This window comes from Diaphorina citri, unplaced genomic scaffold, assembly GCF_000475195.1.
Source record: "Diaphorina citri unplaced genomic scaffold, Diaci psyllid genome assembly version 1.1 scaffold816, whole genome shotgun sequence".
NCBI lineage: Eukaryota > Metazoa > Arthropoda > Insecta > Hemiptera > Psyllidae > Diaphorina > Diaphorina citri.
This window is the reverse complement of record NW_007378248.1, coordinates 12,947-36,949: the sequence shown is the minus strand read 5'-3', so window position 1 is coordinate 36,949 and position 24,003 is coordinate 12,947. Positions and strand designations below refer to the sequence as shown.

Sequence of the window (24,003 nt, the reverse complement as noted above, 5' to 3'; positions counted from 1 at the left end):
GATATAATCCTGATTTTATACCGATCCAATCCGTATTTTTGCCTGTGTTCTAGACCGAATTTTGAAATCACCTAATGATTATTAAAATCATTTTTAAGACAAAATATTTCATTTATAAAAATATAAAAAGAAATCATTATATTGTTGTTTTATATTGAAGACATTAAATTTAAGGGTTTCTCTCATGACATTAAATTTAAGGGTTTCTCTCATTATATTGAAGAAATGCTGTCAATAAAAACTTGTCAAACTGTCTTAAAACTAACCCCGTTGGAAAAATAAGATTTTTGCATCCCCTATGTTTATGAATGGCTGAATGGCGCCATATAAAAGCAACAAATAATTATCAAGACATGTCTTGTCCCCTATCCCATTTCTTGAATCATAAAGTGGAGAGGAGACTGAAATAGGTTAACTTTATCCCTTTTATATCTATCATTCTACTTTTGTATTATTTGTGGTAAAGTTCGGGAGTTTTACAAACACTGCCCTATTTGGAAACCTATCGAAATTTTCTAGGTATAATATCTAGTTTAAATTGCATTAAATCTGAATTAAACATACCTACCTAGGAATAAGAATAACTTTAAGATAAACTAAACATTCCTAAAAGACAATTTAAATAATTATTAAAATCTTTGAACATATAGGTACCTATGTCAACAACGTGAGCAAGAGGTGTTAAGTAGGTATGTACATTTGACATTTACATTATAGAGTAGAATAGAATAGATACCAGCAAAATTTTACCTCATCAATTTTAAATTTTACACTAATACAAATAACACAGAGAATAATAATAGAGTCAACATTAATACATATGGATAAAATACGGTTTAATAACTTTAAATTTTCAACGATAACATTTGATTTTCAAGTTTGCTTTGAAAACAGCATTTTATACAACACTTCTGTGTCAGATTTAAATTTTCACACGATTAGATACGATTTGAGATCCACTTAAAACAAGCGCAAAATATTGACACAAATTAACTTGAAATTCAGGTAGATTAACAAAAGAAATTAATAAACAAGGGAATTAATTGAACTAATTATTTTTAAAAAATAAAACGAATTATTAAAACAGAGGCATGGAAAAAATCAAAAAGCTTTTAGCCGAAAGAAAGTTATCTAGTAAACTGAATGAAAGTTTAAATTTGGCTAAGGGAAAATACTGAAACCCTGCCACCCCCCTGAGGGTGGGTGAGTTGGTGGGTAGGGGGTGAGGCGCAGGGCAGGGAGGGTCATACCCCCCTATCGCGTACGTTGGAACGATGGGTAAAAGTGGAAATATCGATTTTTTAGCTCCCGAAAAAACCTCAAGTTTTTTTCTCTCTCGCGCGCTGCGCTCTCTTTCCACGTCTTGGAAAGTCGTAAAAATATTCTCATCTCTCTTTATTATGATTATAAATCGTAATAATGTTATCTGAAGGTTTCCATTTTATGTAGGTATCTTCTTTATTAGAGCAAAAAACATAAAAAGTAAAACTAAATAAATAAATAAATAAATAATAAAAAAAAAAAAAATGAAATAAAAATAGTTTGAAATTTTTCGAACTTTTTTACTTTCCTTTTCCTATAGGAAGAAAAGTAATGTAAGCGGGTGATATTTTTGATGGTAAGTTTTGAGTGCCAGAACTCGTTTTGAGATCCCTAGAGCCTAAATCCGTGCACCCATTAGTCTTTATGTGTGCGTCTGCCTGTAAAGAAAATACATCCTTATTTCGAGAACGGTATGAGCCAGAGACTTAAAATTTGGTATGTGGTTCACATATATGACAAGGATGCAACACGAAACTTTTAGTTAGGATCGGAGCATCGGATGGCCGCATTTTGACCACTTTTTTTGCCGTTTTCGGTAAAATACAACAGAGTAACGAAAGTTGTGTGATGTTCACTCCTCCGTGTGTCTGTGTGTCTGTCTGTCTGTAAACAAAATATCTCGAGAACGGTAAGAGCCAGAGACTTGAAATTTGGTATGTAGTTGTCAAATGTGACAAGGATGCGACACGAAACTTTTGGTTAAGATCGGTGCTGCGGTTGGCGGGATTTTGACAGCTTTTTAGCGGGTTTCGACCGTTTTTTGGCGGTTTTCAGCTATACCGACTAAACGGTTAGATATATTGTAAAAGTTAGGGTATAAGAACAAGAACACCCAAAATAAGCATTATTCAATAGGATAAGGAAAGTCGTGTGATGTTCACACCAGATTTTTTTATATTTTAAGAAAAGTTTCAAAGGAAGGGGGTGACATAAAACAAAAGAACGTTGTATTAGGTCAGGGACCTTGATTATGTTTTCGATAATTTAATTTGTATACACGAGGAGGTCTATGAAAAAGGCACCTTTTATCTACTAAAATATGTCTTTATTTAATAGAGCTCTTCAAATATGTACATCTTAATAGTCACATAAGACTGACTGTACAACAGAACATGGTCTAATTTTGTATACACGAGGAGGTCTATGAAAAAGGCACCTTTTATCTACTAAAAAATGTCTTTATTAAATAGAGCTCTTCAAATATGTACATCTTAGTCACATAAGACTGACTGTACAACAGAACATGGTCTAATTTTGTACTGTAACATTCTAACTTTATTGGTCTTGGTCTCGGATTTTTAGTTACAAACATTTTTCAGAGGCCTACTCAGTCAATAAGTCAGATCCTAACTCCATCCTATAGGGTTTTGAAGAGTGAGTTACAAGTTTAAAGATCTGACTTGTTGCCTGAGTAGTCCACTAAAAAGTCGTCTCCACAATGGCCGGCTCTTCGTACCGAGGCGACCTGGGACAACCGGAGAGCTCACACAAGGACTAAATCGTGGAACTCCTACCCAATCAGTACTCAGATCAACTCCACCAAAAAGAGTAGTTCTTTTTATAACTCATCTAATTTTGTACTGTAACATTCTAATTTTATTGGTCTTGGTCTCGGATTTTTAGTTACAAACATTTTTCAGAGGCCTACTCAGTCAAAAAGTCAGATCTTAACTCCATATACCAATACTGAGTCAAATCCTTGACCCTATAGGGGTATAGGGTTTTGAAGAGTGAGTTACAAGTTTAAAGATCTGACTTGTTGCCTGAGTAGTCGTCTCCACAATGGCCGGCTCTTCGTAGCGAGGCGACCTGGGACAACCGGAGAGCTCACACAAGGACTCATTCGCGGAACTCCTACCCAATCAGTACTTAGATCAACTCCACTAAAAAGAGTAGTTCTTTTTATAACTCACTCCCTAGATCAACTCCACTTAAAAGAGTAGTTCTTTTTATAACTCACTCCCTCTTTGCACATCTCTAGAAAATACTGAAAAGAGATATAACGTGAAAGTACATAATAATCTAATACTCAGTAGTTTTCTATAGTATTATCTTGTTATGTCTGGGCTGGAATAATCTTTTGCGATTTAGGTTAGATTGTTAGAACGACAGTGTCTAGACAAGAACAACGAAGTTTTATATTTTATTGAATACTAAATACTATACTTGTGGTTTACGGCCGGGACCACAAAAGTTTAGCTCGGTTTAAATTGAAGTCTTGGATTAAGCAATCTGATTGAAATGTTGAAATCAAAGAGGTAAACTTAAACCTACTCTGCTCCGGCTATTGGTGGTTTGGTAAACATTGACCAGAAAAAGGGCCCTGCGCGGCCCACCGAAAAACTCAGCAACTTTCTTTTTTATGTTGAAGATTTTAGGCAAATCAAAATTGGGCCAATCATTTAAGAGGAATAATAATAATAAAATAGGTAGAAATGTACGTACAGTGTCAGACTCAGAAGTATGTATAGAAGGGGATGAAGAAATTTTATTTGTAGAAAAAAAGCTAATTTTTATGTACATAGAAAATACACAGGCTTACAATACTAAATTTAATATTCTTTTGTACATTGGAATGCCACGAGAAAGCTAAAGCCTAATATTACAGGACATGGAAGGAAGATACAGATAATCTTTTCGGCCATTCAAGGGGTTTTTCAAAAACACCGTGAGTTAGATTGAGTACTCATGCCCATCTTATGGGGAAATGGCTTTTTTTTCTCAATAGAATAGAATATACCTTGTTTATCCTGGCAGAATGGGATTGAAAAGTTCCTTTACTCCCGCAGTCTAAACAAGGTCTTATACTTTTTGAAGCCAAACCAATACTCACTTGTCCTGTGTCTTAGGTTTAACCTTGGGACTAGACAAGGTTATCAGTTGAACCCGTCTCCCCGGGGTGATTTGTTTCGGACTTTGCACTACACGGGGTGGCGTAAACACATGCTTCTCTCCCGTGTCTTTCTCTCGACAAGGCGAAGTTAAAGCGGAGTTCCCCCCAGGGAAAGACTTAGATTCGTCTTTTCTATCGGAAATAGCCGAGTTTTCCCGAGCGAAGCTTTCTGAGAAATCTGCAGATTTGGCGCCCGAGGCTTTGCTGGATTTAGGAGACTCTTCCACAAACGATGGATTCAAAATGGAGTCGCTAGTGTTTTCTAGGATCAGGTCGAAGTCTACTGTTTTGTTACCCGGACTGGAGGCAGTGTTTGGTTCTTGTTCACTGGAACGTTGGTCAATTTGTCTGTCGGGGTTTTCTTTGTTATCGTTCGGATTGGGAGTTATTTCTTCTTTATCGTTAATTTTCTTTTCTCCCATTTTGTCTTCGGGATTTTCCATTTTGTTCTCATTGGGAATAGTTATTTCTTCTTTTTTATCCTCACCTTTCCCTTCCTTCCTTTTTCTGCTTTTGTCAACTCTCCCTCCCCTTCCTACCTCTCCTTTCCCCTCTTCTCTCCATTGCTAAATTCCCTTCCCTCTCCTTTCTTCCCCTCCTTATAGTTTCATTCTATGACGGATGACAAGTTTTGTTTGGAACAGTTTGACAGCTTTCCCCCTTCTTTCTCATCCAGGCAAGCTTTCTTGGCATCATTTTCCTTGATGGTTTCCCGAATTTTTTCCTCATCTTGTTTTCGTTTCCTATTAGGACTGGACAGTGTTATGAGTTGCACCCGTCTTGGTGTTTTACTGGGAGTGCCTCCTTTGTTAGGGGTTCCTCCGTGTGTTTTAGGTGTACTAGGGCATTCTGCATTTGTTTCGGGTGGTACTGGGTCTACTTCCATAGCTTCAGCAGGTGTGTTATTGTCCTTACTTTCCTTTATTTCACTAGTTACGGCTTCTACGACTTGGCTGTTAGATTCCTTTTCGTTTTTTACAGAGATTTTCTGTGTATCCTCTGAGCTTTTATCTGTTGGACTGACCTTATTCCCAGTTTGTTTTTCGCCCAACACTTTTCCTTCGCTCTTCGCCTGTTCGGCGCTCTTGGGTTTATCTTCGGACCTTACGGGTTCTCCTTTGGTGGGGTCGTTTTCTTTGCTTTCCTCCCCACTAGGTGGGGTAATATTACAGGACATGGAAGGAAGATACAGATATTCTTTTAGGACGTCCAAGGGGTTTTTCAAAAACACCGTGAGATTGAGTACCCATGCCCATCTTATGGGGAAATGGCTTTTTTTCCTCTCAATAGAATAGAATATACCTTGTTTATCCTGGCAGAATGAGATTGAAAAGTCCCTTTACTCCCGCAGTCTAAACAAGGTCTTATACTTTTTGAAGCCAAACCAATACTCACTTGTCCTGTGTCTTAGGTTTAACCTTGGGACTAGACAAGGTTATCAGTTGAACTCGTCTCCCCGGGGTGATTTGTTTCGGACTTTGCACCACACGGGGTGGCGTAAACACATGCTTCTCTTCCGTGTCATTCTCTCGACAAGGCGAAGTTAAAGCGGAGTTCCCCCCAGGGAAAGACTTAGATTCGTCTTTTCTATCGGAAATAGCCGAGTTTTCCCGAGCAAGGCTTTCTGAGAAATCTGCAGATTTGGCTCCCGAGGCTTTGCTGGATTTAGGAGACTCCTCCACAAACGATGGATTCAAAATGGAGTCGCTAGTGTTTTCTAGGATCAGGTCGAAGTCTACTGTTTTGTTACCCGGACTGGAGGCAGTGTTTGGTTCTTTTTCACTGGAACTTTGGTCAATGTGTCTGTCGGGGTTTTCTTTGTTATCGTTCGGATTGGGAGTTATTTCTTCTTTATCGTTAATTTTCTTTTCTCCCATTTTGTCTTCGGGATTTTCCATTTTGTTCTCATTGGGAATAGTTATTTCTTCTTTTTTATCCTCACCTTTCTTTTCTCCTATTTGACCTTCTTCCTTTTCATCCTCACTTTTCTTTCCCCCTTCTTTCTCATCCAGGCAAGCTTTCTTGGCATCATTTTCTTTGATGGTTTCCCGAATTTTTTCCTCATCTTGTTTTCGTTTTCTATTAGGACTGGACAGTGTTATGAGTTGCACTCGTCTTGGTGTTTTACTGGGAGTGCCTCCTTTGTTAGGAGTTCCTCCGTGTGTTTTAGGTGTACTAGGGCATTCTGCAATTGTTTCATTCCCCCTTCTTTCTCATCCAGGCAAGCTTTCTTGGCATCATTTTCCTTGATGGTTTCCCGAATTTTTTCCTCATCTTGTTTTCGTTTTCTATTAGGACTGGACAGTGTTATGAGTTGCACCCGTCTCGGTGTTTTACTGGGAGTGCCTCCTTTGTTAGGAGTTCCTCCGTGTGTTTTAGGTGTACTAGGGCATTCTGCATTTGTTTCGGGTGGTACTGGGTCTACTTCCATAGCTTCAGCAGGTGTGTTATTGTCCTTACTTTCCTTTATATCACTAGTTACGGCTTCTACGACTTGGCTGTTAGATACCTTTTCGTTTTTTACAGAGATTTTCTGTGTATCCTCTGAGCTTTTATCTGTTGGACTGACCTTATTCTGTCTACTTCCATAGCTTCAGCAGGTGTGTTATTGTCCTTACTTTCCTTTATATCACTAGTTACGGCTTCTACGACTTGGCTGTTAGATCCCTTTTCGTTTTTTACAGATATTTTCTGTGTGTCCTCTGAGCTTTTATCCGTTGGACTGACCTTATTACCAGTTTGTTTTTCGCCCAACACTTTTCCTTCGCCCTTCGCCTGTTCGGCGCTCCTGGGTTTATCTTCGGACCTTACGGGTTCTCCTTTAGTGGGGTCGTTTTCTTTGCTTTCCTCCCCACTAGGTGGGACGTAAGGGATTCCTATTTCGTTGTCCCCGAAGGAGATGATGGAGCAGTAGCCGTCTGTGGAGGAGGCAATGAGAACTTTGCCATCACTGGACCTGAAAATGGTAAAATCATTAGTTGTCAACTTCCTGGTACCTCTTTTCAAATCATAAATTCTTTGCGGTAAACGTGGGACGTAAGGGATTCCTATTTCGTTGTCCCCGAAGGAGATGATGGAGCAGTAGCCGTCTGTGGAGGAGGCAATGAGAACTTTGCCGTCACTGGACCTGAAAATGGTAAAATAATTAGTTGTCAACTTTCTGGTACCTCTTTTCAAATCATAAATTCTTTGCGGTAAATCAGAACTTTTTCCATACCAAATTTGGTGCTTTCCTGAATAAATGCAGCTTTTGGCCAAAATTGTGACGTTAGGCCACCCACTACAGTTGTTTCCTTACTACGAAATAAATGAGGCGGCGACGAACTGCGGTAAACCAGAACTTTTTCACAGCTTTAATGAATATCAAAGCATTACTAAGTTCCCCCTTTAAATACCAGACAAAAAAAAGTACCCATGTAATGGCATAGCTAGCTGCCAAGGTTTTTAGTGGCGGGTGTTTTACTCTCCATTCCGGGTAAAGTCAAAATCAATTTCAATGTGTTTTAGCCTTTGGTTATATTGTGACATCAACAAGAGTTTAAAGAGGTTCTCGTTTGAGCACGGATTTTGTGACTTGAAATTTATGTTGTTGCTGTTGTTCTCTAATCTCTAATGCTTAAGATTGACTATTAAGTCATTTTTCTACTTGAAATTTATAAAACTCACCATGGTAAAATCAATGCTTGGTTGGGTTTGAAGCACGAATGGCAGTGATAGTGACAGTATATCTTGCTGCTAGTATGTGTATTCGTGAATCAAGGAGAAGATGGAGAAGCGAGGAAACATTGCTTGGATATGAAGATGGAATAGGATTTCTTTCTCTCTCACAGAAGGGTCTGAAGTCTTAGGGAGTAGCTCAAAATGTAAGCCAAGTAACCATACATAGAGGTAGAAAAAAAAAAAAAAAAAAAACAAACAAGTAAGTAGGTACTGACCATTCCAGTCTTGAACCTATGAGGGATTTTCAAGAGATAATCCTGTCTAGACTCAAGTCTGTCAATCATTGCTTAATTTGGCCTCCTCTTGTTTACTTATGTCCTAACCCAGGAGGCCAGGACAGGGATTTTTGTGGGGAAACAGTCTGTCCCAGGGTAGGGAGTGACACTACAAAACTGAACTTACAAATACATGACTGTCAGCACCTCCAGTTACAATACGGTAGCAGTTATCCTTCTCCTGCTTCAACTGAATGTCTACACTAAGTACAGGATCTCGGTTGTGCCATGAGATTTCTGGAATTGTGCACTTCATGATGGGGCTACCTGAAAAGGAACAGAAAAATGATTGAAACTTTGAAGGAAAACAATAAGAATATGGGTAGATATAGCTTTATAATTGAGGAGCTGAGTGCAAAAAGGGAAATATGCATTTTTTGCCCTTTTTGCATTAAACGGTTTTTTGAATAGAACGTGGTGCTTTGAACTGCAGTGATAACTTTTTTTTTCAATGAGTTAGTTCTCCTGCTTCAACTGAATGTCTACACTAAGTACAGGATCTCGGTTGTGCCATGAGATTTCTGGAATTGTGCACTTCATGATGGGGCCACCTGAAAAGGAACAGAAGAATGATTGAAGCTTTGAAGGAAAACAATAAAAATATGGGTAGATACAGCTTTATAATTGAGGAGCTGAGTGCAAAAAGGGAAATATGCATTTTTTGCCCTCTTTGCATAAAACAGTTTGTTGAATAGAATGTGGTGCTTTGAACTGCAGTGATAACTTTTTTTTTCAGTGTTTTTTGTAAACATACTTTTCAAGAATTTAGATGAAAAATTGAAAACTGTTAAATATCTCAGTTTGATGATTTTCATTTATTGCCCTTTTTGCACCCAGCTCCTCAATTACAGTAAAAGCTTACTTACCTCAAAGTTGGGGATTTTGATAGGGTTGCAAGTACCTGTTTGATAGCACCTCTAGCTCTGCTCCATAGGTTGAATTTTATTTGTAGACCTATTGAATGTTGATAACTGATATAAATAACTACTTGTTGCTTTAATGTGGATATATAAAATGGCCTTTTCTGCCTTTGGTTAAAATAAATTTTCGGTGCTTTTTGTTGTTGAACTTTTTGGTGATTTTTGGTCAGTTTTAACTAACCTCTAAAAATATTTTTTAAAAAAGTTTTCGCGGTTTTTAAAGTCGATCACTGCGCTCCGGAATCCTTCAGCGGATTTTTTGACAAGCTCCATTTGTAAACAAACGTTTTCCTCGATTTTTTGGATTTTCCGAAAAAGTGCAGAAAGCAGAAAAGAGAAAAGTGTGTTGAATAGAAGTAGAAAGCTACCTGTTTGATAGCACCTCTAGCTCTGCTCCATAGGTTGAATTTTATTTGTAGATCTATTGAATGTTGATAACTGATATAAATAACTACTTGTTGCTTTAATGTGGATATATAAAATGGCCTTTTCTGCCTTTGGTTAAAATAAATTTTCGGTGCTTTTTGTTGTTGAACTTTTTGGTGATTTTTGGTCAGTTTCAGTTTTAACTAACCTCTAAAAATATTTTTTAAAAAAGTTTTCGCGGTTTTTAAAATCGATCACTGCGCTCCGGAATTCTTCAGCGGATTTTTTGACAAGGTCCATTTGTAAACAAACGTTTTCCTCGATTTTTTGGATTTTCCGAAAAAGTGCAGAAAAGTGTGTAGAATAGAAGTAGAAACTAGAAAAGATCTTGTGGAAAAGTTTTCGGGAAGGCTTTGCGAATGTGATGGACTGAAATAGGAGTATACCTCTACATTTTTCTTCCGCTAGAAGTCTACTGAACCAGCAGCAATATGCCGCGTATAATGATCAAAGGGGGTGTCTGGAGGAACACCGAGGTAAGTACCAACTATCTATTTAAGTATCACTTTAAAAATGAAGCTGTAAACTTTAGAACTGAGGAAAACGGGCCTCTATCGGGCCTCCGTGGGCCTATTGAGCCAAAAAGTCAGAGGCAAATGTTCTTTAGTTGTGAAACATGTTTGCAAAAATTCAACACAATTAACTGAACAAACAGGCCGGAGTTACGGCGATTACTAAGTTTTAAATACCAGACAAAAAAAAAAAAAAGTACCCATGTAATGGCATAGCTAGCTGCCAAGGTTTTTAGTGGCGGGTGTTTTACTCTCCATTCGGGGTCAAGTCAAAATCAATTTCAATGTGTTTTAGCCTTTGGTTATATTGTGACATCAAAGAGGTTCTCGTTTGAGCACGAATTTTGTGACTTGAAATTTATGTTGTTGCTGTTGTAGTTTGGTACTTGTGCAGAAGTCATGTCAGTGGAAGATTGCTTCCAAAGGAACTGGCACAAACAAGCAGTGACCAGTGTTATTATAAGTTATAAGGTTAGATTAAATGCAAAAAGGAGTTTTCACAATTAGAGCAGTGATTAGTGTTATTATAGGGTTAGGTTAAATACAAAAAAAAAAGCTTTCTTTTCCACTGTCGTGGCTTCTGCATAATTACCGAAAGTTTTATTAATTTGAAGTATGCTCAAGACTATGACCATAGTTCTAGGTACATATGTAGCTCATGTCAAAATATATGATACTCAAGAGATGGGTGATATTTGTGTTCCAGGATGAGATATTGAAAGCAGCGGTGATGAAGTATGGCAAAAACCAATGGTCCCGAATTGCATCTCTGTTGCATCGTAAATCTGCAAAACAATGCAAAGCCAGGTGGTTTGAGTGGTTGGATCCAAGCATTAAGAAAACAGAATGGAGCCGAGAGGAAGATGAGAAACTACTGCATTTAGCCAAGCTGATGCCAACTCAGTGGAGAACAATTGCTCCGATCATCGGGAGAACAGCAGCTCAGTGCTTGGAAAGATATGAATTTTTGCTGTAAGTCAAACCGTTTACCTACCTACCTAAGTATCTGCATTTTCAAAAGTCCATGTTAATTCTAATGACAAGGTATAGAGCCAGGAGAAAAGCAGTTCAATTACTCTAAGTATGTAGGTCCCCAATCAAATAGGTATTTGTGGTAAGTACCAAGTTATCCTCAAGATAGACATACTGGTTTGATAAATAGGTAATTAACCCTTTTGAAACTAAGGAACTGTTTGGATTTTGAAACCTCTACTTTTACTTTCAGTTATTCCTGTTATTTATTTATTTATTTATTTTTTTACTTGATATTATCAGGCTTCCTACTACTGATTGATTAAGTAGGTATAGACAAGATAGACATACTGGTTTGATAAATAGGTATTAAACCCTTTTGAAACTAAGGAACTGTTTGGATTTTGAAACCTCTACTTTTACTTTCAGTTATTCCTGTTATTTTATTATTATTATTATTTTTTTTTACTTGATATTATCAGGCTTCCTACTACTGATTGATTAGGTATAGGTAGGTAAATCTTCAAGCCAGCAGATTGTTCTCAAACCAAATCATATTTTAATTTAATAAACACCTGTCTCCACAACATCTAAATCTTCAGCAAATTTTTGTATCACTTTTGATGTTGGTTGAAACTGGCAGAATCACCTTTGAAGTTGGATAAAATCTTTAGAATCTTGAACTAAAATCAGATATGCAGTTGTTGAACTTATTTCACAACAATATGGTTGTTGATTTGCTCTTCAATAGAATGATTGTATTGGATTCTCTTCCTAAGAATCCCAAATCAATTGAGTTTCCCATGGATAAATTGATCATCTTGAACCTAATTTTAAATCTGATCCTAAATGTTAGCATTGTTTCATATGTTTTGTTCAGAATATTGCCTCTGCCAAAGAATGACTACGAGATTGTGGTGCCGGAGAATGAAGAGATGGAAGAGAAGGCTAGTGGAGATGTGGACATGTTGGAGGATCAGGCGGATGTGGATGCTGCAGCCATTGCTAGGATGAAAGCTCAGAGTAAGTCATGGGAAAATAAAACAGCTGCAGACTCTTGTGATCGTAGAAGCTTAACCCATCATTTAGGGCTGTTTGCCCCTAGACCTAAGCCTCTCAGTGGGCTTTTTGTGTATTCAGAATATTTTCTTCATTTAAAGATAAGCAAATCCCAGGTAAATTATACTCTTACACCTTTTTTTCTATTCATCCTTGAATACTTAAGTACCTATCTTCATTACTTTCCAATGGTAATAATTTAAGTTATAAGTTTATTACTTTGGGTCCAAAAAATTGCATGAAAATTTAAAAAGTTTATATACCTACCTATAAGCTTTGTTCAGTTAATTATTGTCTTCCTCATTGATAGTAAGAAAATATCCATTTGGCTGATTGAGGGTGCACTCAGAGTAAACTTGAGTAGGAATCTTTGGATGAAGGTTAGACTTTCAGAATATTTTCTTCATTTAAAGATAAGCAAATCCCAGGTAAATTATACTCTTACACCTTTTTTTCTATTCATCCTTGAATACTTACCTATCTTCATTACTTTCCAATGGTAATAATTTAAGTTATAAGTTTATTACGTCCAAAAAATTGTATAAAAATTTAAAAAGTTTATATACCTACCTATAAGCTTTGCTCTTACACCTTTTTTTCTATTCATCCTTGAATACTTACCTATCTTCATTACTTTCCAATGGTAATAATTTAAGTTATAAGTTTATTACTTTGGGCCCAAAAAATTGCATGAAAATTTAAAAAGTTTATATACCTACCTATAAGCTTTGCTCAGTTAATTATTGTCTTCCACATTGATAGTAAGAAAATATCCATTTGGCTGATTGAGGGTGCACTCAGAGTAAACTTGAGTAGGAATCTTGAAGGTTAGACCAGACTGTTTTGGTCAAAAGTCAACATTAAAGGGTTAATTTATATTGCAGACAATACTCTCAGTATACCAAGCGTTAAAACAAGCCAGGGACTAATTAATAACACGAAATGCATTCAAACAACCCCAAAGGTTTCCGAAACTGCCAAAGGTTTCAGTGGAGATTCAAAAATCTCTTCACCAAGATCCGTGAAGAACGTGAATATCAATCAGTTCTACAATCAGACCGACATTTCTCTAGTGGGAATCTCGAAGAGTACTGGCCTGATGAGCAATATGTATTCACTCATAGATGAACCTCACAACAATGCAAGCAATTATTCAGACAAATCAATGCGGGAGAAAATTCTGAGTGAAATGAATGTGTCGAAGAGTATGCAGTGTCTTTTGTTGCAAAATAAGAAGAGTTCAAAACCAAATCGGCGAACTATTCTGTAGCGGAAGCTGAGTAAAAATAAATCCAAGAAAGTAAAAAAAGAGTGTACTTTGTCTTTGCTTTTGAAGTATTTTCTTGTGATTTTGCGTGAACTAGTGAGACTACCTTTCTTTTTCTGAGAGTACTACTTACTTATAGTTTAGTTACCTATTATGTCAAGTTTAGAGTCGTTATCATTACTTAGTAGGTACCAGAGTAGTTGGTATTGTTAGTAGGTACTTCACTAGACTTATTAGTTATTGTTTCACGTTTAAATCAACAATCTCGTCTGATTATTTCAGGGATCAAGCTCAAAAGAAGGAAGAAGGAGAAGATGTGGCGGACGATCCAAGGAAACTTAAACCTGGAGAAATTGATCCAAACCCAGAAACCAAACCAGCTCGTCCTGATCCTAAGGATATGGATGAAGATGGTGAGTTAGTTTAATGTTGGATTTCACCAATATTTATTCAGTCTTTAGAACTCCTGCTAAGCTAACGAGTTAAGTTCCATTTAATTTGTATTGGCTCAACAGGGCGGCTGTTGAGCTAACAGCCGTGAAGAACGTGAATATCAATCAGTTCTACAATCAGACCGACATTTCTCTAGTGGGAATCTCGAAGAGTACTGGCCTGATGAGCAACATGTATTCACTCATAGATGAACCTCACAACAATGCGAGCAATTATTCAGACAAAACCGTGAAGAACGTGAATATCAATCAGTTCTACAATCAGACCGACATTTCTCTAGTGGGAATCTCGAAGAGTACTGGCCTGATGAGCAATATGTATTCACTCATAGATGAACCTCACAACAATGCAAGCAATTATTCAGACAAATCAATGCGGGAGAAAATTCTGAGTGAAATGAATGTGTCGAAGAGTATGCAGTGTCTTTTGTTGCAAAATAAGAAGAGTTCAAAACCAAATCGGCGAACTATTCTGTAGCGGAAGCTGAGTAAAAATAAATCCAAGAAAGTAAAAAAAGAGTGTACTTTGTCTTTGCTTTTGAAGTATTTTCTTGTGATTTTGCGTGAACTAGTGAGACTAGTTCAAAACCAAATCGGAGAACTATTCTGTAGCGGAAGCTGAGTAAAAATAAATCCAAGAAAGTAAAAAAAGAGTGTACTTTGTCTTGATTTGCTTTTGAAGTATTTTCTTGTGATTTTGCGTGAACTAGTGAGACAACCTTTCTTTTTCTGAGAGTACTACTTACTTATAGTTTAGTTACCTATTATGTCAAGTTTAGAGTCGTTATCATTACTTAGTAGGTACCAGAGTAGTTGGTATTGTTAGTAGGTACTTCACTAGACTTATTAGTTATTGTTTCACGTTTAAATCAACAATCTCGTCTGATTATTTCAGGGATCAAGCTCAAAAGAAGGAAGAAGGAGAAGATGTGGCGGACGATCCAAGGAAACTTAAACCTGGAGAAATTGATCCAAACCCGGAAACCAAACCAGCTCGTCCTGATCCTAAGGATATGGATGAAGATGGTGAGTTGGAAACTTAAACCTGGAGAAATTGATCCAAACCCGGAAACCAAACCAGCTCGTCCTGATCCTAAGGATATGGATGAAGATGGTGAGTTAGTTTAATGTTGGATTTCACCAATATTTATTCAGTCTTTAGAACTCCTGCTAAGCTAACGAGTTAAGTTCCATTTAATTTGTATTGGCTCAACAGGGCGCTGTTTGAGGCTGAAAAGAAGGTTGGTGAAACCCACCATTAGTCTGTCTTAATGGTAGAGTAAATGACTTCGCCTGATAGATGGAAGGGTGTGGTCAAGTCTAGGTAGGCGTCTACAATGGAGAACAGACCATCGACCCTCGCCTGGCAAAACAAGAGAAAATAAAGAAACCTTGGGGATTTCACCAATATTTATTCAGTCTTTAGAACTCCTGCTAAGCTAACGAGTTAAGTTCCATTTAATTTGTATTGGCTCAACAGGGCGCTGTTTGAGGCTGAAAAGAAGGTTGGTGAAACCCACCATTAGTCTGTCTTAATGGTAGAGTAAATGACTTCGCCTGATAGATGGAAGGGTGTGGTCAAGTCTAGGTAGGCGTCTACAATGGAGAACAGACCATCGACCCTCGCCTGACAAAACAAGAGAAAATAAAGAAACTTTGTTAATGAATAGAAGCGTCCTCAATGGAGCCTTGACCATAGTACCGAACCTCGCTGAAAATCAAGAAATTGAGCTGAGTATTTTTTCTGCGATGGTCAATGGTCTCGGCGAGCGTCAGTCATGGTCTATGGTCGTCGTTGTGGCCGCGCACTAATGTATTTAGATTCACACTAAAAGCCATTTAGACTTTAGAGTTTTATAAAAACCCGTTCTGACCCAGCACCCAAATTATGTCTCTTCTCGCACATTTGGTGAGCATACTACGGGATGGGCATGCTACGACACAGACCACATAGTCTAATGTAGCAGTTGTTTCATTGCTACAAAATAAAAACGGCAACGAAACACTCATAACACTCGTATACCTACCCTTTTTCCCTCTCCCCCTACAGAGTTGGAAATGTTGTCCGAAGCCCGAGCTCGTCTGGCCAACACGCAAGGCAAGAAGGCCAAACGAAAAGCTCGCGAGAAACAGCTCGAAGAAGCTCGCCGATTGGCGGCCCTACAGAAGCGGCGCGAGCTTCGGGCGGCCGGGATCGAAGTGGCGCCCCGCCAAAAGAAGAAACGCGGGATTGACTACAATGCGGAGATACCGTTTGAAAAGCGGCCCGCCCCTGGGTTCTATGATACTTCAAAAGAGGAGGTGGGGCGGCCGGGATCGAAGTGGCGCCCCGCCAAAAGAAGAAACGCGGGATTGACTACAATGCGGAGATACCGTTTGAAAAGCGGCCCGCTCCTGGGTTCTATGATACTTCAAAAGAGGAGGTAGATCCTTTGGCGCCTAACTTTAAGAGACTTCGGCAGCAACATTTGGACGGGGAGTTGAGGAGCGAGAAGGAAGAGGTGAGTAGGAGAGTATAAACTTCTATATTACACAGTGTTTATAATGTAATAGGGTGTTGCCATTATGCATTATTATGTCAATTGCCTGTATTACTTATATTCACTTTAAATAAATAAATTACAATAACAATTTAGAATGTCAGCTATGGAATTTAGAATGGAACAAGTTGTTCCATTAGGTATACCAACAGTTTAATAGAGCACCTCTTTATTGACCTTGTTTAGACTGCTGGGGTAAAAAGAATTTTTAGGACTTCGGCAGCAACATTTGGACGGGGAGTTGAGGAGCGAGAAGGAAGAGGTGAGTAGGAGAGTATAAATAGTGCTTCTATATTACACGGTGTGCCATTATGCATTATTTTGTCAATTGCCTGTATTACTTATATAAATAAATTACAATAACAATAACAATTTAGAATGTCAGCTTAGAACAAGTTGTTCCATTAGGTATACCAACAGTTTGATAGAGCACCTCTTTATTGACCTTGTTTAGACTGCTGGGGTAAAGGGACTTTTTAATCTCATTCGAGCAGGATAAACAAGGTATAATCTATTCTATTCTATAATTTAGGGACAATACAAGGAGAGGATTTAGGGACATGGTTAGCCCAGTGGTGACGTGCGTGCCACGCAGAAGGTCCCGGGTTCGATGCCCCACCATCGACATACAATTTGCACTCGTATTTCGATTGTAAATATTTTATTTTTTTCCTCTGGTCTCATGTTGACCCAGCACCTAAATGGAAAGTACCTATTGTATCTCATACAATTTGCACTCGTATTTCGATTGTAAATATTTAATTTTTTTCCTCTGGTCTCATGTTGACCCAGCACCTAAATGGAAAGTACCTATTGTCATACAATTTGCACTCGTATTTCGATTGTAAATATTTAATTTTTTTCCTCTGGTCTCATGTTGACCCAGCACCTAAATAGAAAGTACCTATTGTATCTCTTATCGCCCATCTGCTGGGATGGTCATACTACAACACAGACCACACGAGTCTAATGTAGTAGTTGTTTAATTGCTACGAAATAACGGTGTTGATATACTCAGCTTAAGAGAGTGATTACTTATAGATATGAATTTAGATTTGTCCCGACTTGGAGAAAAATTATTACCAATTAAATTCAAATCGAACTTTATGAACAGAAATTCAATTCAATTTTAATCCAAATCTAACGTTTATTGTCATTATCTCCCTTATTCCACAGAGAGAAAGGAAGAAGGACAAGCAGAAGTTGAAGCAAAGAAAGGAGAATGATATTCCGACAGCCATGCTACAGAATTTGGAACCTGAGAAGAAACGCTCCAAGCTTGTTCTGCCTGAGCCTCAAATTTCAGGTGAGAATCATAATATAGGGAGGTACCTTGAAAAAATCTAGAAGACTTTTGCAGCTCAGAAATCAAGAGAAAAGAAAAATGAACCTCTTCTCCATGAAAAATCTCAAGCTGTGTCCACACATAGTCGACAAACGACTGGAAAAAAGTTGACTTGTACCTGAGAAGAAACGCTCCAAGCTTGTTCTGCCTGAGCCTCAAATTTCAGGTGAGAATCATAATATAGGGAGGTACCTTGAAAAAATCCAGAAGACTTTTGCAGCTCAGAAATCAACGGAAAGAAAAATGAACCCCTGCTCCGTGAAAAATCTCAAGCTGTGTCCACATGTAGTCGACAAGCGACTGGAAAAAAGTTGACTTGTATTTTTTCACATCGATCGACCGCCGTCGTCTGTCTGGACACAGGTTAAGGGACTAAATACTTTTAAATTGAATTTTTGCTGTAAGTCAAACTGTTTACCTACCTACCTAAGTATCTGCATTTTCAAAAGTCCATGTTAATTCTAATGACAAGGTATATAGCCAGGAGAAAAGCAGTTCAATTACTCTAAGTATGTAGGTCCCCAATCAAATAGGTATTTGTGGTAAGTACCAAGTTATCCTCAAGATAGACGTATAAGGTTACCTCCCCCTTGGGGTGAATTTTGAGGAAAAAATTTAAGGCCCGTTCCCACTTGTCGTGGGTTTCATCCGATTTTTTTCCGAATATCCTGTACTTAAGTAGGCAATGTAATTTAAATGAGAGTGTTCCCACTTATATACTCACGATACGATTTTTTTCTGAATGACAAGTGGGAACGGCTAACTCTTACTGATGAAATTTGTAATGAAATGTCTTTGTTTTTTCAGACATGGAGTTGGAGCAAGTGGTGAAGCTAGGGCGGGCCACAGAAGTTGCCAGGGAAGTGGCCATAGAGTCTGGTTCGGGCCCTACGTCTGATGCTTTACTGACCGACTATTCCATTGGGACTGGGGCCGCTATGAAGACGCCTCGAACCCCCGCACCCCAGACTGACAGGATTCTTCAGGTAACAATCACAGCGTCCCATATGTGCAATTTTAATAATCATACTTTTTTTTAGTATTTGAGTATTTTGAATAACTTATTTTTGAATATAGTACTTTGAGTATTTTGAATAACATTTTACAATACAGAGATCTTCTCCTTAGATAATATCCAGTGGCAGCATTACCAAAAGAAAATTCAAGTATAGGGTTGATGGCATTAGTAAAAGAGGTTCTTAGTTCTCAAGAAGTTTTCACACTTAGTCGACCGGTCATCGATTGATGTCGACTGACACGTCCACACTGCCTCGACAACATAGATTTTCCTAGTCGATTGATGTCGATCGACGGCCGGTCGACTATGTTTTGACACACCTTTAGCAATGCAACAAAAAGTAAGCTTTGCCACAGATCTGTTATTTAGATTTTTTAACTCATTTGTGTCTTTTCTCCCCAATGTCCACAGGAAGCTCAGAACATGATGGCGCTCACCCACGTGGACACACCACTCAAGGGCGGCCTCAACACGCCTCTCCTAGCGCCAGACTTCTCCGGTGTCACCCCCTCTAAGGATCACTTAGCCACGCCCAACACAGTCCTAACTACGCCCTTCTCCCAGCGGTCCGTGCATGACGGGGGCCCGGGTTCGACCCCCGGGGGATTCAGTACTCCGGGAGTAAGGGATTCGGTCCGGGGAGGGGCTACGCCTACGCCTATTAGGGATCGACTGAATATTAACCCGGAGGATAATATGCTGCTCGAGGCGGGGGACACACCGGCTGCCTTCAAGAGTTTCCAGACTGAGGTAGGTGTCCTTAGGAGTGTGCTGGTTCGAGTCCAAGTTAGGTCATAAACTTTATCGAGGTGTATTAAGTGGAAAACATTTGTTTGTTGACAGAGGCTTATGACAAGCATTTAAGCCTCAACACAAATAAGATTCCCTTTTTTCGAGTAGAAAATTTTCAGCTTTATTGTACAAAAATAAATGAGTAGCCCTACATGAAAAAGCTCCCTGATTGGCTCTGGCAGACGTAAAACAAAGAAATAGAAGAGAGAAAAATATTTGAAAAGAGAAATTCTGTCTCGAAGTAATGCAGTAGTGAGACTGCATTGTCATATATTCCTTTGAAAAAAAAAGTAACTAGGCATAGTGAATGCAATAGAAACTCCTAACCACGCCCTTCTCCCAGCGGTCCGTGCATGACGGGGGCCCGGGTTCGACCCCCGGAGGATTCAGTACTCCGGGAGTAAGGGATTCGGTCCGGGGAGGGGCTACGCCTACGCCTATTAGGGACCGACTGAATATTAACCCCGAGGATAATATGCTGCTCGAGGCGGGGGACACACCGGCTGCCTTCAAGAGTTTCCAGACTGAGGTAGGTGTCCTTGGGAGTGTGCTGGTTCGAGTCCAAGTTAGGTCTTAAACTTTATCAAGGTGTATTGAGTGGAAAACATTTGTTTGTTGACAGAGGCTTGTGACAAGCATTTAAGCCTCAACACAAATAAGATTCCCTTTTTTCGAGTAGAAAATTTTCAGCTTTATTATGTACAAAAATAAATGAGTAGCCCTACATGAAAGGCTCCCTGATTGGCTCTGGCAGACGTAAAACAAAGAATTAGAAGCTAAGAATAGAGAGAAAGTATAAGGTAAGAGAGAAAAATATTTGAAAAGAGAAATTCTGTCTCGAAGTAATGCAGTAGTGAGACTGTATTTTCTTATATTCCTTTGGAAAAAAAGTAACTAGGCATAGTGAATGCACTAGAAAGGCGGGGGACACACCGGCTGCCTTCAAGAGTTTCCAGACTGAGGTAGGTGTCCTTAGGAGTGTGCTGGTTCGAGTCCAAGTTAGGTCATGAACTTTATCGAGGTGTATTAAGTGGAAAACATGTGTTTGTTGACAGAGGCTTATGACAAGCATTTAAGCTTCAACACAAATAAGATTCCCTTTTTTCGAGTAGAAAATTTTCAGCTTTATTATGTACAAAAATAAATGAGTAGCCCTACATGAAAGGCTCCGATTGGCTCTGGCAGACGTAAAACAAAGAAATAGAAGCTAAGAATAGAGAGAAAGTATAAGATAAGAGAGAAAAATATTTGAAAAGAGAAATTGTCTCAAAGTAATGCAGTAGTGAGACTGTATTTTCATATATTCCTTTGGAAAAAAAGTAACTAGGCATAGTGAATGCAATAGAAAGTAATACCTGTTTCCATCTCACAGCAACTTCGCGCGGGCCTCAGCTCTCTACCTCTGCCAAAGAATGACTACGAGATTGTGGTGCCGGAGAATGAAGAGATGGAAGAGAAGGCTAGTGGAGATGTGGACATGTTGGAAGACCAGGCGGATGTGGATGCTGCAGCCATTGCTAGGATGAAAGCTCAGAGTAAGTCATGGGAAAATGAAACAGCTGCAGACTCTTGTGGTCGTAGAAGCTTAACCCATCATTTAGGGCTGTTTGCCCCTAGACCTAAGCCTCTGAGTGGGCTTTTTGTATGCACACATATCCATAATCGTTCCATCTTAAGGGACGGGTCACAAAGCCTCTCCACCAAATTCTGTCGTATTTTTTACTTTTTATTATTTTCAATTTCCTCCCATCATCACACCTACCTTGTTTTTTCTCAATATCTGCTTGAATCATATCTACATAACTTTTTATGTATGAAACAAAGCTTTTTGTGTATGAAACAAAAACGACTCTTGTGGTCTGTGTCGTAGCATACCCATCCCATAGTATGTCCCTCATCAGATGGGCGAGAAGAGACACAACACAAGTGTTGGATTAACACGAGATTTTTTTTTTTTTTTGCAATTGAAATACGGGGATTTTTTTCATATCTACATAACTTTTTATGTATGAAACAAAAACGGCTCTTGTGGTCTGTGTCGTAGCATGCCCATCCCATAGTATGTCCCTCATCAGATGGGCGAGAAGAGACACAACCTACTTAAGTGTTGGATTAACACGAGATTTTTTTTTGTAATTGAAATACGGGGATTTTTTTCCCCTTCTTTTTATGATGGTGGAATTCGAACACAGGCCTTCTGCATGACAAGCAAGTGTTGCCACTGCCACTGAGCTAACCATGACCTCATAAACTTTCTTTTGTTCTTCTATGAGTCAAGGAAAACCAATAAGTTTCTTTTTGATTTTGGTTGCTGCACTGTTTTTTTTTTTCAAGACTGTTCTAAATTCCCTTATTGTTTCGGTTTCCACAGGAGAGCACGAAATGCGTCTCCGCTCGCAGGTCATCCAGAAGAATCTACCGCGTCCTTTCGACATCAACATTGTCCTGCGTCCGTCCAACTCTGACCCTCCCCTATCCGAACTGCAGAAAGCGGAGGAGTTGATCAAACAAGAGATGATCACTATGCTTCATTACGATGCCCTGGAGACGCCGCTGAGTGTGGACAAGAAAGCGGCTAAGCAGTCGAATATACTGACGGATGAAGAACATTATAACTTTCTCAAACATCGCCCGTATCGGAACTTCAGTCTGGAGGAGCTTGAAGCGGTGAGTAGAAAGTGCTAGTTTTTTTTTGGCAAATTTCATAAAAAAAATATACTGACGGATGAAGAACATTATAACTTTCTCAAACATCGCCCGTATCGGAACTTCAGCCTGGAGGAGCTTGAAGCGGTGAGTAAAAAGTGCTAGTTTTTTTTGGCAAATTTCATAAAAAAAGATATACTGACGGATGAAGAACATTATAACTTTCTCAAACATCGCCCGTATCGGAACTTCAGCCTGGAGGAGCTTGAAGCGGTGAGTAAGAAGTGCTAGTTTTTTTTGGCAAATTTCATAAAAAAAGAAAAAACTAGTGTTTCATTGCCGTTTTTATTTCGTAGCATTGATACAACTGACAACTGCTAGATTAGACGTGTGTGGTCTGTGTCGTAGCATGCCCATCCCGTAGTATGTCTCTCATCAGATGGGCGAGAAGCGACACAATACTTCCCATTTAGGTGCTGGGTCAACACGAAAACACCAGAAAGTAACCCGTTAAAATGTTTGCAATCGAAAAAGGAGTACAAATTTTTGTCGATGGTGGGATTCGAACTCAGGACCTTCTGCATGGGTGGTCTGTGTCGTAGCATGCCCATCCCGTAGTATGTCTCTCATCAGATGGGCGAGAAGCGACACAATACTTCCCATTTAGGTGCTGGATCAACACGAAAACACCAGAAAGTAACCCGTTAAAATGTTTGCAATCGAAAAAGGAGTACAAATTTTTGTCGATGGTGGTATTCGAACTCGGGACCTTCTGCATGGCGAGTAAGCGCGTTACCACTGGGCTAACCGTGCCCCGTTTATTATTATTTTTTTCCAAGAAATGTGAAGAGCTCTATGGTTCTGAATTTCATTTATCACGAAAGAAGGAAGAAACTCATTTCCTATTGGTTTACAGGCGGACGACCTGTTGAAGAGAGAAATGGACCTGGTGAAGACAGGTATGGGACATGGCGACCTCAGTCTGGAGTCCTTCACTCAAGTATGGGAAGAGTGTTTGAGTCAAGTGTTATTCCTAGCCAATCAGAACAGATATACCCGAGCCTCGCTAGCCAGTAAGAAGGACCGCGCTGATTCTCTGGCCAAACGACTGGAGCAGAATCGAAAGCACATGAGTCTGGAAGCGAAGAAAGCCACCAAGATGGAGAACAAACGTGAGTTGAATTGCGTTATTTCTGACTTTTAATGGTTTTTAGGGGCACATATTGCAATGTAATGTAATATTATAATTATTACATGCTACTATTAATAGACCACGTGTTATTGGCAATACCATTGAATTCAAAGGCAATTAAATGGAAGTGTAACCTTCTGCCATACACCGGGTGATGGTCTTAAGCCGCAATACCATTGAATTCAAAGGCAATTAAATGGAAGTGTAACCTTCTGCCATACACCGGGTGATGGTCTTAAGCCATATTTTATTGGCCTGTTCCGAACCGCAGTCAACCATCGCATCATGAGGACTTGGGCTTGTTCTTTAAAAACAGAGAGAACCCTTTGAAGAACTACCAGCTGGCTAGGCTGGTTAGGGTTAGCTGTGCTCCTCCCTATTTATGGTCCCACAGCTAAACACTCTAGTCTACTCCCTATTGGTCCCCCAAACCTAACGCTGGTCGAACCCGCAACCATTTAGATAACTTAGCGCATAATTACGAATTCATATAAAGTTCTCACCCGGACGGGAATCGACCCCGCGCCCTATCACTTACAAGGCAGACACGTCGTCCATTCCGAGGCGGATAGCTTCGCTGACTGAGGACGTCAATAGACAGAAGGAACGAGAGGCGGTTCTTCAGGAAAGGTTTGGGGCGTTGGATGCCCA

At 39.2% G+C, this 24,003-nt stretch overlaps 2 protein-coding genes across 4 annotated transcripts; both read left to right on the top strand.

Moving 5' to 3' along the window:
• The first annotated feature begins 9,820 nt into the window (after window positions 1–9,820).
• LOC103512263 (cell division cycle 5-like protein) lies at window positions 9,821–23,379 on the top strand. 2 transcript variants are annotated; one of them, XM_026825780.1, is made up of 12 exons: window positions 9,821–10,033; window positions 10,776–11,041; window positions 13,650–13,780; window positions 15,870–16,120; window positions 16,243–16,320; window positions 17,536–17,665; window positions 18,512–18,690; window positions 19,134–19,265; window positions 19,837–20,043; window positions 20,887–21,049; window positions 21,886–22,181; window positions 23,077–23,379. In XM_026825780.1, the coding sequence occupies exons 1-12, from the start codon at window positions 9,989–9,991 to the stop codon at window positions 23,362–23,364; spliced, it is 2,166 nt and encodes a 721-aa protein (XP_026681581.1). In that variant the 5' UTR covers window positions 9,821–9,988; the 3' UTR covers window positions 23,365–23,379. The 2 variants fall into 2 exon arrangements, with proteins under 2 accessions (XP_026681581.1, XP_026681582.1); XM_026825781.1 differs by lacking the exon at window positions 19,837–20,043 and having other exon boundaries at window positions 19,134–19,472.
• Window positions 11,518–13,414, top strand: LOC103512258. 2 transcript variants are annotated; one of them, XM_026825783.1, is made up of 3 exons: window positions 11,518–11,920; window positions 12,181–12,216; window positions 12,985–13,414. In XM_026825783.1, the coding sequence occupies exons 1-3, from the start codon at window positions 11,737–11,739 to the stop codon at window positions 13,368–13,370; spliced, it is 606 nt and encodes a 201-aa protein (XP_026681584.1). In that variant the 5' UTR covers window positions 11,518–11,736; the 3' UTR covers window positions 13,371–13,414. The 2 variants fall into 2 exon arrangements, with proteins under 2 accessions (XP_026681584.1, XP_008475232.1); XM_008477010.2 differs by having other exon boundaries at window positions 11,520–11,916; window positions 12,177–12,216.
• Window positions 23,380–24,003: the final 624 nt, after the last annotated feature.